Raw genomic sequence first — 15,947 nt, forward strand, 5'->3', positions numbered from 1 at the left:
AACCCTGGCAGTCACTAATCAGCTCTCCATTTCTATAATTTTGTCATTTAAAGAATGTTGTACAAATAGAATCATACACTATATATGCTTTCATAATTGGCTATTTTTTTCACTCAGCGTAATTCTTTGGCCACTCATCCAGGTTGTAAAGTGTTTCAATAGTTCATTCCCTTTTATTGCTGAGTTAGTATCCCATGGTATAGATCTACCGTAATTTAACAATTTACTACATAATAGTAGACTGGATAATGGTCCCCAAAGATGTCAAGTCCTAATCCCAGGAACCTGCGAATATTATTTATATGGGAAATAAATGTGATTTGGTTAGGAAACTTGAATCCTGGATTATCTGAGTGGCCCTAAATTCAATCACAACCATCCTTAAAAGAGAGAGACAGAGGGAGATTTGACACATGCTGAAGAGGAGGCCATGTGTTCATGGAGACAAAGAATTGAGTGACATGAACACAAACCTAGGGATGTTGGCAGCCACCAGAAGCTAAGAGGCAAGGAATAGATTCTCCCCTGGAGGACTAGAGCCTCCAGAGGGAGTATGGCCCTGCTGACACCTTAATCTCAGCCCAGTGAAACTAATTTTAGACTTCTAGCCTCCAGAAATGTGAGAGAATACATTTCCATTCTTGTAAGCAACCATGTTTGTGGTAATGAGCAAGTTCACACAGAATAGATCCACATTCCCCTCTCCCTAAGACTCTGGACTCTTCCTTTTATAGTACTCTGGGAAAGTTCTGACATTTCCACCTAGTTGACTGTAGGCAGCTATTGTGTCAATGTTACCATCATTTCCAGGTTCTCAAGCCAATACGTTAAATCACGTTTCCTGTGTGAATACACCAATATCAATATGCCTGGCCTACCTTATGTCATCCTTTTTGGTTTAATACCCTTAGAATCTACTCCCATACTTGTTCCCCAGACGCCTACCAGTGCAAAGTGATATATCCTGTACAGGTGCCTTCTCTTGGGCCTAATCTTGTACTCGTCTGGGATATGCTGGCATCTAATTGATTATTTTCCGGAGTGTAAAGATGGATAGTAGGTGTGGATCCTGATATCCCCTCATGAAAGAATTTTCTTAGGTGAAGTCACTGAAAGCTTTTTTTCTTGGGTGTATGGCAGTTGGGGTAAGACTGTTTCCCTCAGAGAGACGGGTTGCTTCTGTCAGCTACAAAAGACAAGATATTCCCCTAAAGCTGCCATAATAAGTTTTCTGATGTTTCACGCTTGCTTTCAATTTATCCTTTTTCCTGTGTGTACATCCTGGACATCCAAAATGACTAGCCTGTGACTTCCTTGGTGCTCTGGGGGCATGGGTTCGATCCCTGGTTGGGGAACTAAGATCCCACATGCTGCGTCGTGTGGCCAAAAATCAGAAAAGAAACAAAACAAACAAAACAGAACTATTAGCCCTCACAACAACCTCTGTAATCCCCATCATGGCCATAGTGACAAAACGCTACATCCACTTGATCTTCCTGTCTTCCAACACCTCACACCACCACTAGTGATAATGTGAGTAAATGTGAAATCACCTCTTGCCACAAGTATCCATTTCCCCTGACAAGGAAGGTATTTGTATATCCACCAAATGCATGCAATGCAATTCCAGAATCCTACTTTGAGGCTGTTTCTAGGAGCTACTCATGGTACAAATTACTATATTATACAGGTCTGCAGCAGGAAACAGATGGCACACCCAAATTGAGTGAACAAAGAGTGTAGGCAAGGATAAAGGAAATTACAAGAGATGGTGAAGCAGCCTGGGCTAAGCAAGAACAAGATGTTTCTACTCAAAGGAAGAAAAGGCAAGGAAAACTGGTTGCTGAACCTATGAGATCTACTTCTGGGCTATGTCAGGAGCTGTGATGTAGAGGAATACAGCTATTTCCAAACCACTGCATGCGAGGAAGGCAAGAAAATACACTCCCTGACCTCTTTCCCTTCCCACCCAGTCTTCTCCTAATGGTTTCTCCCATTTGCAACACTCAACCAAGGAAAAGGGATTCTGGTTAATATTGTGCATAGAAGTCAACTTCCCAGGGTACTGAGCAGGGTGAAGGGTAGAGCAGATTTAGAGGGGGGAGAGCCAGTTTAGCAGGCTTCCTGCTAAGGCAGTACTAGGAAGAGCACAGAAAGAGTGCTAAGTATCAACAGAAATAACATGGTACTGTTAGGACCACCAAACTTCTGGGCTTCCACTAGCCTACTGCTTAAGGTCTAGGCCAGTAGAAGAGTGGCCTTACACCTAGCACATGGGTGCTTTCTCAGAGGTGACCTGCAAAGGTGTGCACTATGCCAAGCGTTAGGCTCTACTTCTGATTAAGTATTCAACAAATTGCACTTTTCATCCCCCTAATGTTGGTTCCTTTCTAACTTTTCCACTGAAGAATGATCCTAAAAGAACAGTGACTGCATATTCGTAGGCAGGAAAATTCCTTTGCAGTCCCCTGCAACTTGTCTTAAAACTTGGGCAAGTTTGCATTCTATTTTACTATTATCTGTATTGCTTTCATCATATTCTTTCCGAAAATTTAGATTAAAATAAATGCCTCCAGGTGTCCTATTGTAACTCCTAAGGGTGACTGCTAACCCCTAAGGGTATGTATAATGTCCTTTAAATTTCTGCTTAAGTGAGCTGATTATTCTTACACTGTTGTCACTTTTAAGACATCCAATCCTGATGTTTCCATTCTAATAGGAAAATACAGGATATAAGTACATAACACTATGCACAGACTATGGATGCATACACAAGTAGTTAAGTGCATAAAACTACAAGTGATACAAGTTACCTCTGGAGAGGGAAAAAGGAATAGGACTGGGGGTGATGCCAAAACTTAGCCTCTGTGCACCGGCGCTGAATTGAATCTTGGAGACAGAGTTTTGTGTGAAGTAGAAAAGAACTTTATTGCTTTGCCGGGCAAAGGGGGACACAGTGGGCTAATGCCCTCAAAACTGTGTCCCAACCTGGAAGGATTTGGTGAGGAGTTTTACAATGGTTCAAGGGTGAGGTTGCTGATAAAGATCAGGGTGTGTGTAGGGCCTGCATTCCTTTAATCTGGCCTCAGGTGTTCTCCTGATGAGCTTCTTGTGGTTCTGGATGTTATCCAACTGTGACCTTCTCTCTGGAATAAAGAATGCTTCATCAAGTAGTTAATAACTTTCATTTGTTGGGGATTTTAGTTCTGCAGAAGAGCTCAAAGATATTGTTATGTGTATCCCTTGAGGCAGAACTAGGACCCTGCACTATTGTTTGACTGCTCCTCCCTTGTCTCTGCATCCCCTCCCTCCCCTGATTAGCAGCTGTTTGAATCTGCCCTTTGCAACTCAGGGAAGGTCATGGAGACAAGCCTATTCCCTACAAACAAGAAAGAGGGAACACAGAAAGGCTTCCATGCCCAAGAGCCCCACAGAGTCCTGCTTGGTTTCAGGGGTGAGAGCTATTTAGCAGCATCTTTGGGATAAAAAATTTGAGGCAAATATGGCAAAATAGTGTTAAACTAGTTGTTGGTGACACACCTGGCATTATTTCATGAAATCAGCAAAACCTACAAATAAAGGCTCCCAGGCCCAAGCATCCCTGCCCCAGGATTGCTTACATTCATTTACAGCAAATCACTGAATTTAGTAGAGCACAGTTCAGACTCTGGATCTAGGCTATCTGGTTCAAATATGGAGTCCACTGTATAATGGTGGTATGATCTTTATTTAGTAAGTTGCTTAACATCTCAGTACCTTATTTTTCCCACCAGTATACTGAGGATAATAGGACTTACCCTATAAGGTTATGAGGATTGAAGAGCTTGATACATGTGAAGCACTTACAAAGGAAGACAGGTATTCTACTATAAACACTCTCAGACAAAGAATATTAATTGGAGATATGTCCAAAGACTTCTGCCAATCCCAAATTCACAAACACTGATGGCATTATTTTCCCCATAAAATGATATAATTATTAGCTCTCTTCACATCCCTTTTAATATGATCTATTACTAGGAGATGGAACTGTTTTCAGGCATATTTTTGATCAAAGATGTATGTATGTACATGTATGTATAAATCTGTTTAGTTGTTCAAGTTCAGTTGGCAGTCCTTCAGCCAGTGAGGCTATTTAGTTACCCAAATCTAATTAGTTTCTGAGGTTCAGATAGTTAGTAGTAAGGATGGTAAATATTTTAATTGAAAAATATATCCAAATCTATTCAATTCCTGAGTTTGAATAGCAAGGGGTATGTGAATATGTGTATGTGCATACGTACACACATAGATCCATTTTTAAAAGTCAATCCATCAGAGTTCCTATGCAGGAAACTATTAACAGAAACCATTTTTTTTGTCAGAGCTGAATTATGTTTACTGTACAAAGAAACTAAAACTGTCCAAAATGAGCTCAGGAATAGTGTGAGTGTGGACGGCAGCAAAGGGTAGTGTTGATATGGTGAATGCATCTATAGTTAGATCTCCTATACCACTCTGCAAAAAAATGTATCTCCTGTGCCCCATTTGTTCTCAGGAAGCTACTTGAGGATATGATCCACACAAACGAAGGAGTAAATCTAAGACAGACATGAGATATAGGAAATGGGAAATCAGGGAATCCAATATTGGGGAGACACAAGCAATTCCTAGGATGGTGGTGAAAAGAGATTCCAAGATGACAGCTGTGCACCAGTCACAGAAGGTAAAAAGTCCAGACTGGACAAAACAGATTATTGCTCCAGAAGCAATTTCTTCAAGATGGATGAAACTGATAAAACAACTGGTATGTCTGAACATAGAGTTTTGGATTTAATTAGCAATAAGTATATAGAAACCTATGTAAACAAAATAAATTATTAAGTCAAGGAAATAAAAATGCAGTACAGGGTAAGAATAACACATCACTTAGCTGTACAGTGTTACAGTAATCTTAATGATGTAAACAGTCTTAATCACAGTCAGTAATGTAAACACTGAATTACATATGCTGGGAAAAGGGGAGCAGGAAGGGTAAGTGCAATGGTTGGGAAGCAGAAGAACAAAGCTTTATATCAGGAATTAAAGAAATACCTCAAACTGAAAACAAGTAAAAGCAATATAAGCATGTTACCTGAAGATATGGTAATAAATAACAACAAAATAAAACCAGTGAAACAGCTTGCTCTGGGGACAGGAAATAGGAGAGGAAGGTCAAGGGAGTGGTATTTTTCATTTAGAAAAAGAATTTTTTATAGATCTATTTCATTCTAAACTATGTGAATCCATTTGACTCTATGTGAAACTTTAAGTAATAACAGAACCCCCCCACCCCCACACCCCGAGAAATCTAGCATGGTACCTGGCTCATAAAAATTCAATAATGTTAATTATTTTATTATTATAATGACAAGAAAGATGACAATTTTTCACATCACCATTACACTCATGCTAGGGATAACAATGCTTCCTCTACTATAAATGCTATTTGATCTTTTTAAAACATGTTATTTACTATGCTTGGAATATATGGGCATGCTTAATGAAATAAAAAATTATAAAACATTCCAAATTTTTTTTTTTTACTTAAGCAAAGTATCTAATTTTATACAATTTACACACAACTTTTAACCAATGAAACTATTTCACTTCTTGACATTCAACAATTATAAGACTTTAACTCCCCAAGACATGCACTACAACCAAAGAATAGATTCTGTCATCAATATGATGGTCTTGGCATCTTATATATAATGTTTCCACTTTAAATTAAGTCTTATTTACCAAAATAGAAACAGGCTAAGATAATGAACAGGAAGTTTATAAAAAAAGAATACTAACAGCGAATAACAACACTGACATACCAACCTCATTTGTAATGAAAGAAACACAAATTTAAAAAATAAGGTACCATTTTTCACCTATTTTGGCATAGATTAATTTTTTAAAAAAACATCCTATCTACAGATGACCAGAGAGTATGTAGGTGGGGGGTGAGAGAGTGGTCACACATATAACAATAAGTAGAAGTATAAGTTGTACAGCCTTTTTAGAGAACGATTTGGCAATACTTATAGAGGCTCTAAAAATGTTTATTTAATTCCTTTGAACCAATCATTCCATTTCTAGAAATTTACTTTCTTAAGGACATAATTAAACATGTACCTCAAAATGTGGTTACAAGGATATTCAACAAATCACTGCTTATAGTAAAAACTGCAGACATTCAAAATGTCTAACACAGAAGAAAGAATGAGTAAATTGTGGCACACCTCCATTACGGCAGACACTGGGCTTCCCCTAGATGTCATTCCCCCAGACTTTGCCTTAGCTTCTTCCTTACCCAACCCAAAAGTGTCAGAGGTCAACTTTCTCAGTGACCTGATCTGAGTCAACAGAAACTTTGTGGAAATTTTCTGGGGGCTCTTAAGAGGAAAAAATCTTCCTCACTGACAAAACTGAGATGTGAGGGGAAAAACAGCCTTTCCTGCCTTTTAGATACAATTTTTATGAAGATGTGAAGCTGGAAGTTACAGCAGCAGCTCTTACAACCACGAGGGAGACAAGCCTAAGGCAAAACCAATAAGCTGAGGCTAGGCAAAAAAAAGCGCCCTTAATGACACCTCTGAACTGTTTATGTGAGACAATAAATGTCCTTGGTTACTTAAGTCGATGATATTTGAACATTATTACCTCTGGTCAATAGCATCCTGATAGAAACCGTACAACACAATACTTTAGAGTCACTAAAAGTTACGCTACAGCAGTATATTTATGAACAGTAGATGTACAGTTCAGAGAAAAAAAAATTAAAAATAGTATGTTCCCATTTAAAAAAAGAGTAACTATGTTAATATGGAATCGTTTGCCAAGAAAAAGGTCTGGGAAGATACTCCACGTTTTACGGATAGTTACCTCTGAAATAGTTATCTCTGAAAGATAGGAATTCGAACGCTCCCTTCTTGTTAATTCACATTTTCTGTTGCTTTCTAAAATGAACATATATCACTTTAAGATTCTCCCACCAGTTTCTATTTCTTCAGTAAATCCAATGCGATTTTGGGGAGGAAGAAGAGGTAAACATGTATTCTAGTGAGCTATCCTGAACTGGGAGTCTGCCTTTTTAATAGGAAAAGTTGTTTCTTCTTTTTTAAACTGTTTTGTGAAATAAAATTTGATACTCTCAGGCATTTATTTTTTAGTGAATACAGAACATTACAGTTTTCATTTCCCTTTTTACTTAGAAAATCATATCATGACTTTGTACCATTTCGTATTGAAATTTCTTCTGTGAAGCAAAAACAGTCCCAAAATGAAGGATCTTCAGGGGTCATAGGAACAGCAGATGATATTAAATCATTAAAGGTGAGAATAGTAAACTGCCTCTGGGTTGGTTTAGAATCACCTTGAAGTGAAACCTAAAAGGGTAAAAAATTAGATTACCTCTATGTTATACTGCATATTAATCTTACGGTCAATTTTGTAATTAGGAAAATAAGAAATCAGTAATCACATTTCAGCAATAGTAAATTATACTTCAATAACATTAAATTACAGCACAGTAGCATTTCTAGATAATTGCTTCTACTCCTTATATTAGTGTTGCCAATATAACAAATCAAGAAAAATATGAAATAACCTGATTCTCAAACTTTTTGTAGATAAAAATAACCTGTGGTATTTGTTTAAAATGTAGATTTACTGAGCCACACATCCAAAAATTCTGATTCAGTAGATGAGTCAAAAAGGACCCCAAAGTATATAACTTAAACAAGCAGGTGGGTTATTCTGATAGAGAGGGACCACCAGGCAAACTTTTGAGAAATACTCTAGAGGGTGCATCTGATAAAATACCCATAACCACACAGAGATGCAACACTTCATTAGGAAATGACTCATTCAACACTAAATTTAAACTATATCTTATACTCCGTGACAGAGCCCTTGTTCACAACTCAGCCCAGTGTGGACTGTCTTTAACATTCTATACATTCTACTAAAGATAGTACTTGGGTCTTCTACAGTGCTTTTACAAGGTTAATATCTATTTTATATGATGTAATTCTCATAACTATGCTGATATGGTTGTTACCTCAACTCTATAGATGGGGAAATTGAGGCTCAGTAAGATCAATCAATTTATACAAGCTTACAACACAGGTTAAATGGTAGACCTGAGCCTGAAACTCAGCCAGGTCTTCTGAATAGTACCCTCACCCTTTTCTCACTATGCCATTGCTGCCTAAATAGGCTGTCTCCAGGGAAATAAAAAGAAAGTACTGCCATGTGCAGACATTACAAAAAATATAAAGCTCTATGGAATCGTAAGGTATTAGCAGAAAGGGTAATGCTGAGACTTCAGCACACAAGGACAGGTAACCTGGGTTGGAACATCTTCAGATTACAGGGGTCAATTTTAACATGTCATCCTTTTAAAAGAAAATAATCTATGAAGAATTTTAATCTTTTTAATCTGTCAAAGGCATGATCTGTAGACTGAGCTTTTTTTCTAAAAGTAATGATGCATACATATTGATCACACTACATTCTCTCATGCAGATTCCCTGAAAATAATAAGCATATAGTTTCAATTACTGTGACATTATCAGTATTCCTTAAATAAATACTTCCACAGAATCACAACTATATGTAGGCTGAGAGTCAAGACCCTAAGGTTTCTTTTTAAAAAAATTTCTCAACTTACCAATTAAATAGCAGAAGAAAGTAAAAATCGATTTTGATTGGAAGAATTGATGTTATGCTAGAATATATCACAAGATCTCTCACATTTTTGATACTTTGGAAATAATTTAGGAGAGTATTATAAAAAGGGGAAGGAGTTCAATTTGACAGATAATTCCATTACTCACTATCCCTCAACTTTGTACCCTTAATATTCAAAGACAGCCCCAATTCACCAGGAAATAAACCACTGTTAAGATGACCAAGACAGTGATTATCTTGAATATCTATTGAATATATGAATATTAGGACAGTACCACCAAAATTTTGTCTTTGTCATATTTAAGTGTATTTGAATGTGAAGAAGCAAGTAACATACTTTTAAAACATTTCTGTGAAATCCCAGATGATCTTAAGGATTAGATAATGAACACTTCTAAAGTCTATAATTAAAAAAAAAAAATGCCCAAACCTCTAACCTGATATAAACCAAATGATTATTTCCATCAATAAATAACAAATTCAACTTTAATACATGCTTTTTAGAAAAAAATCAAAGAAATCTTAAAATCTTACATCCTGATGTCTAGATCCATTGGGTTTCCTAAGAGCTACTGCAACAAAATGGTGCTCATCTATTTTGCTTTCCTGAAAAATAAAACATAAGTAAATAGAGAATACTAAATATAGAAACATAGATATATTTCTATTTACATTTAAAAAATTTCACTCCCCCCAACCATATACACACATACATACATATATATCTCCACACCCCCTGACTTGAAGGAATAGTCACATATATTTTGGCCCTTTACTCTGTAATATTTCAATATATATTTCCTAATAGGGACATTCTCTAACATAACCACTGTAGTTAATAACTTTGGTAAATTTAACATTAAAATAATACTTAAATCTACTCTCTGTACTCCAACTTTTGTGAATTAATCCAGTAATGTCCTTTACATCATTTCCCCACCTCCAGTACAGGAGGCAGTCTAGGGTCAAGTATTACATTCAGTTGTCACTGTCTTCCTAGTTTTTCTTTTGTCTTTTATGATGTTAGTATTTTAAAATACAAGCCCCATCCCCGACTTTTTACTAATAAACGTTGGCTATTTTCAGTCTGATGGTTCTTAATGATTATACTTATATTATACATTCTTAGTAAGAATACTACATAGATAAAGTATCCTATCTAGAGGCACATCTAGATAGCCATCTGCCCTCACTGGTGATGTTAGTTTTGTATATGCTTAAAGTGTACATTTAAAAAAATTAGATTGCAACACTGGTTTATAAGCATTTAGTTAACTACATACTATAGCCTATGGAAAATCATGGTGGAAATTCATAGGTAAGACTTAAAAAATATGTGATTTCCTATTTTCCCCTATGTATGAGACAAAGGGGGAGGGGGCTTTAAAATATAATAGACATTGAGGCAGTTACCAGAGAAATGTATGAACAACTGTTAAAAACTAAATAAAATTTCACCAAAAAGCCACTTTAGTAAGGCAGTCTTCCGTAAGACATGAGTTGAAATAGGAAACTACAATCAGAAACAGTATTACTTAGGGACTTTTCATCCTTCATCCTCTTCCTCATATCTTCATACGTTAAGATATCCAAATTAGCAATAAATAAATAAATAAATAAAAGAAATTCAAAAGAGATACATTTAGGAAAACATTTCAAGAGAAGAAAAAATAACTAAGTATGAGAAAACATTTAATAGGTCAAAGTTTGTTACCGTAAACAAAACTATTCTTTTTGAACATGGTTCTCCCATTCTTTACACTGAATGTATCAATAATATAAACACTAACATACAGAGATGTTTTGGCTATAATTATTTTTGGAAAACAACTTAGATCAGCAGTTTTGTAGTGTCTGTAAGGCGGAATATCAAGAGGGAACTGTGGGCAATAACTAGTTTTCATCCAGCCTGTCCACTAAAATGCCACTTAAATGCTCAGTTTGTTTACTTACCTCATTATAAGCCAAAATTCAATGAGACTGATTTCAAAATATTCACCATATCTACTCAGACCTCATCAACATCACATAAATATGAAATTTCAAAACAGCAAAATTAGAGAAGTTATTTTACAATGACTCCAGTTTATCAAACATTAATATTCGATGTCTCACTAGAATAAAAGTTCTATGAGGTGATCACCTTTCCCTAAATCCTTTCTGCCTAGTACATCTATAATAAATATTAGTTGAAAAAAGAAATTAACCCAGCAAGCTAGCTAGCTAGTTAAGCTAGTACATTCAATGCTACTGAACTTGACTTAATTTTATGACTTTATAAATTTTCAAGTTTCCTAAGCTTATAGTTTTTTATCCATAAAACTATTGTGAATAACAAAATTTCCTTAAAATCACCAACAAACCCAAAGGGAGCAAGAATACTTTACTTTTTCAGGAGATAGTTTAGCATTAGATTACAAAGATTAATAACCTGCTTTAGTCAAATTTTATGCCATTTTCTTAGTATGTATTTTCACCTTATAAAGTAAAATAAAAGTTTAAGGTATAACTTAAATCATTCAACTTTTACAATGTTTTCCCCATGGTAAAGTACTAAAGAAAATCTGTCATAAATGTTAATATATCTTTTTTTTTTACATCTTTATTGGAGTATAATTGCTTTACAATGGTGTGTTAGTTTCTGCTTTATAACAAAGTGAATCAGTTGTACATAGACATATGTCCCCATATCTCTTCCCTCTTTCGTCTCCCTCCCTCCCACCCTCCCTATCCCACCCCTCTAGGTGGCCACACAGCACCGAGTTGATCTCCCTGTGCTATGCGGCTGCTTCCCACTAGCTATCTATTTTACGATTCATAGTGTATACATGTCCATGATACTCTCGCACTTTGTCACAGCTTACCCTTCCCCCTCCCCACATCAAGTCCATTCTCTAGTAGGTCTGTGTCTTTATTCCTGTCTTACCCCTAGGTTCTTCATGACATTTTTTTTTTCTTAAATTCCATATATATGTGTTAGCATGTGGTATTTCTTTCTCTTTCTGACTTACTTCGCTCTGTATGACAGACTCTAGGTCTATCCACCTCACTACAAAAATAACTCAATTTCATTTATATTTATGGCTGAGTAATATTCCATTGTATATATGTGCCACGTCTTCTTTATCCATTCATCCGATGATGGACACTTAGGTTGTTTCCATCTTCTGGATACTGTAAATAGAGCGGCAATGAACATTTTGGAACATGACTCTTTTTGAATTATGGTTTTCTCAGGGTATATGCCCAGTAGTGGGATTGCTGGGTCATATGGTAGTTCTATTTTTAGTTTTTTAAGGAACCTCCATACTGTTCTCCATAGTGGCTGTACGAATTCACATTCCCACCAGCAGTGCAAGAGTGTTCCCTTTTCTCCACACCCTCTCCAGCATTTATTGTTTCTAGATTTTTTGATGATAGCTATTCTGACTACTGTGAGATGATATCTCATTGTAGTTTTGATCTGCATTTCTCTAATGATTAATGATGTTGAGCATTCTTTCATGTGTTTGTTGGCAGTCTGTATATCTTCTTTGGAGAAATGTCTATTTAGGTCTTCTGCCCATTTTTGGATTGGGTTGTTTGTTTTTCTGTTATTGAGCTGCATGAGCTGCTTGTAAATTCTGGAGATTAATCCTTTGTCAGTTGCTTCATTTGCAAATATTTTCTCCCATTCTGAGTGTTGTCTTTTGGTCTGGTTTATGTTTTCCTTTGCTGTGCAAAAGCTTTGAAGTTTCATTAGGTCCCATTTGTTTATTTTTGTTTTTATTTCCATTTCTCTAGAAGGTGGGTCAAAAAGGATCTTGCTGTGATTTATGTCAGTGTTCTATGTTTTCCTCTAAGAGTTTGATAGTTTCTGACCTTACATTTAGGTCTTTAATCCATTTTGAGCTTATTTCTATGCACGGTGTTAGAGAGTGTTCTAATCTCATACTTTTACATGTACCTGTCCAGTTTTCCCAGCACCACTTACTGAAGAGGCTGTCCTTTCTCCACTGTATATTCCTGCCTCCTTTATCAAATAAAGGTGACCATATGCATATGGGTTTCTCTCTGGGCTTTCTATCCTGTTCCATTGATCTATATTTTTGTTTTTGTGCCAGTACCATACTGTCTTGATTACTGTAGCTTTCAGTATAGTCTGAAGTCAGAGAGCCTGATTCCTCCAGCTCCGTTTTTCGTTCTCAAGATTGCTTTGGCTATTCGGGGTCTTTTGTGTTTCCATACAAATTGTGAAATTTTTGGTTCTAGTTCTGTGAAAAATGCCAGTGGTAGTTTGATAGGGATTGCATCGAACCTGTAGATTGCTTCGGGTAGTAATTTTCACAATGTTGATTCTTCCAATCCAAGAACTTGGTATATCTCTCCATCTATTTGTATCATCTTTAATTTTTTTCATCAGTGTCTTATAATTTTCTGCATACAGGTCTTTTGTCTCCTTAGGTAGGTTTATTCCTAGATATTTTATTCTTTTTGTTGTAATGGTAAATGGGAGTGTTTTCTTGATTTCACTTTCAGATTTTTCATCATTAGTGTATAGGAATGCAAGAGATTTCTGTGCATTAATTTTGTATCCTGCTACTTTACCAAATTCATTGATTAACTGTAGTAGTTTTCTGGTAGCATCTTTAGGATTCTCTACGTACAGTATCATGTTATCTGCAAACAGTCACAGCTTTACATCTTCTTTTCCAATTTGGATTCCTTTTATTTCCTTTTCTTCTCTGATTGCTGTGGCTAAAACTTCCAAAATTATGTTGAATAAGAGTGGTGAGAGTGGGCAACCTTGTCTTGTTCCTGATCTTAGTGGAAATGCTTTCAGTTTTTCACCATTGAGGATCATGTTGGCTGTGGGTTTGTCATATATGGCCTTTATTATGTTGAGGAAAGTTCACTCTATGCCTACTTTCTGCAGGGTTTTTATCATCAATGGGTGCTGAATTTTGTCGAAAGCTTTCTCTGCATCTATTGAGATGACCATATGGTTTTTTTCCTTCAGTTTGTTAATATGGTGTATCACATTGATTGATTTGCGTATATTGAAGAATCCTTGCATTCCTGGAATAAACCCCATTTGATCATGGTGTATGATCCTCTTAATGTGCTGCTGGATTCTGTTTGCTAGTATTTTGTTGAGGATTTTTGCATGTATGTTCATCAGTGATATTGGCCTGTAGTTTTCTTTCTTTGTGACATCCTTGTCTGGTTTTGGTATCAGGGTGATGGTGGCCTCGTAGAATGAGTTTGGGAGTGTTCCTCCCTCTGCTATATTTTGGAAGAGTTTGAGAAGGATAGGTGTTAGCTCTCCTCTAAATATTTGACAGAATTCGCCTGTGAAGCCATCTGGTCCTGGGCTTCTGTTTGTTGGAAGATTTTTAATCACAGTTTCAATTTCAGTGCTTATGATTGGTCTGTTCATATTTTCCATTTCTTCCTGATTCAGTCTTGGCAGGTTGTGCATTTCTAAGAATGTCCATTTCTTCCAGGTTGTCCATTTTATTGGCATAGTTGCTTGTGGTAATCCTTCATGATCTTTTGTATTGCTGCAGTGTCAGTTGTTACTTCTCCTTTTCATTTCTAATTCTATTGATGTGGGTCTTCTCCCTTTTTTTCTTGATGTGTCTGGCTAATGGTTTATCAATTTTGTTTATCTTCTCAAAGAACCAGCTTTTAGTTTTATTGATATTTGCTATCATTTCCTTCATTTCTTTTTCATTTATATCTGATCTGATCTTTGTGATTTCTTTCCTTCTGCTAACATTGGGGTTTTTTGTTCTTTCTCTAATTGCTTTAGGTGCAAGGTTAGGTTGTTTATTCTAGATGTTTCTTGTTTCTTAAGGTAGGATTGTATTGCTATAAACTTCCCTCTCAGAAATGCTTTTGCTGCATCCCATAGGTTTTGGGTAGTCGTGTCTCCATTGTCATTTATTTCTAGGTATTTTTTGATTTCCTCTTTGATTTCTTCAGTGATCACTTCGTTATTACGTAGTGTTTTGTGCAGCCTCCATGTGTTTGTATTTTTTACAGATCTTTTCCTGTAATTGATACCTAGTCTCAGAGCACTGTGGTTGGAAAAGATACTTGATACAATTTCAATTTTCTTAAATTTACCAAGGCTTGATTTGTGACCCAAGATATGATCTATCCTGGAGAATGTTCCATAAGCACTTGAGAAAAATGTGTATTCTGTTGTTTTTGGATGGAATGTCCTATAAATATCAATTAAGTCCATCTTGTTTAATGTATCATTTAAAGCTTGTGTTTCCTTATTCATTTTCATTTCGGATGATCTGTCCATGGGTGAAAGTGGGGTGTTAAAGTCCCCTATTATTAATGTGTTACTGTCGATATCCCCTTTTATGGCTGTTAGTATTTGCCTTATGCATTGAGGTGCTCCTAGGTTGGGTGCTTAAATATTTACAATTGTTATATCTTCTTCTTGGATCGATCCCTTGATCATTATGTAGTGTCCTTCTTTGCCTCTTCTATTAGTCTTTATTTTAAAGTCTATTTTGTCTGATATGAGAATTGCTACTCCAGCTTTCTTTTGATTTCCATTTACATGGAATATCTTTTTCCATCCCCTCACTTTCAGTCTGTATGTATCTCTAGGTCTGAAGTGGGTCTCTTGTAGACAGCATATATATGGGTCTTGTTTTTATATCCATTCAGCCAGTCTGTGTCTTTTGGTGGGAGCATTTAATCCATTTACATTTAAGGTAATTATCGATATGTATATTCCTATTCCCATTTTCTTAATTGTTTTGGGTTTGTTATTGTAGATCTTTTCCTTCTCTTGTGCTTCTTGCCTAGAGAAGGTCCTTTAGGATTTGTTGTAAAGGTGGTTTGGTGGTGCGGAACTCTCTCAGCTTTTGCTTGTCTGTAAAGGTTTTAATTTCTCCATCATATCTGAATGAGATCCTTGCTGGGTAGAGTAATCTTGGTTGTAGGTTTTTCTCCTTCATCACTTTAAGTATGTCCTGCCAGTCCCTTCTGGCTTGCAGAGTTTCTGCTGAAAGATCAGCTGTTAACCTTATGGGGATTCCCTTGTGTGTTATTTGTTGTTTTTCCCTTGCTCCTTTTAATATGTTTTCTTTGTATTTAATTTTTGACAGTTTGATTAATATGTGTCTTGGTGTGTTTCTCCTTGGATTTACCCTGTATGGGACTCTCTGTGCTTCCTGGACTTGATTAACTATTTCCTTTCCCATATTAGGGAAGTTTTCAACTATAATCTCTTCAAA

The 15,947-nt window shown here is 36.2% G+C and overlaps 1 protein-coding gene across 1 annotated transcript in view; it reads right to left on the reverse strand.

Moving 5' to 3' along the window:
- Positions 1 to 5,355: 5,355 nt before the first annotated feature.
- The window catches only part of AASDHPPT (aminoadipate-semialdehyde dehydrogenase-phosphopantetheinyl transferase), a 31,341-nt gene continuing 20,749 nt past the window's right edge, over positions 5,356 to 15,947 (reverse strand). Inside the window, exons 5-6 of the mRNA XM_032640720.1 lie at positions 9,238 to 9,309; positions 5,356 to 7,397 (exon numbers count right to left, since the gene is read on the reverse strand). Coding sequence (XP_032496611.1) covers positions 7,233 to 7,397; positions 9,238 to 9,309 — 237 coding nt within the window. The 3' untranslated portion in view covers positions 5,356 to 7,232. The remainder of the gene's footprint in view (positions 7,398 to 9,237; positions 9,310 to 15,947) is intronic.

Source organism: Phocoena sinus, chromosome 8 (genome assembly GCF_008692025.1).
Source record: "Phocoena sinus isolate mPhoSin1 chromosome 8, mPhoSin1.pri, whole genome shotgun sequence".
NCBI lineage: Eukaryota > Metazoa > Chordata > Mammalia > Artiodactyla > Phocoenidae > Phocoena > Phocoena sinus.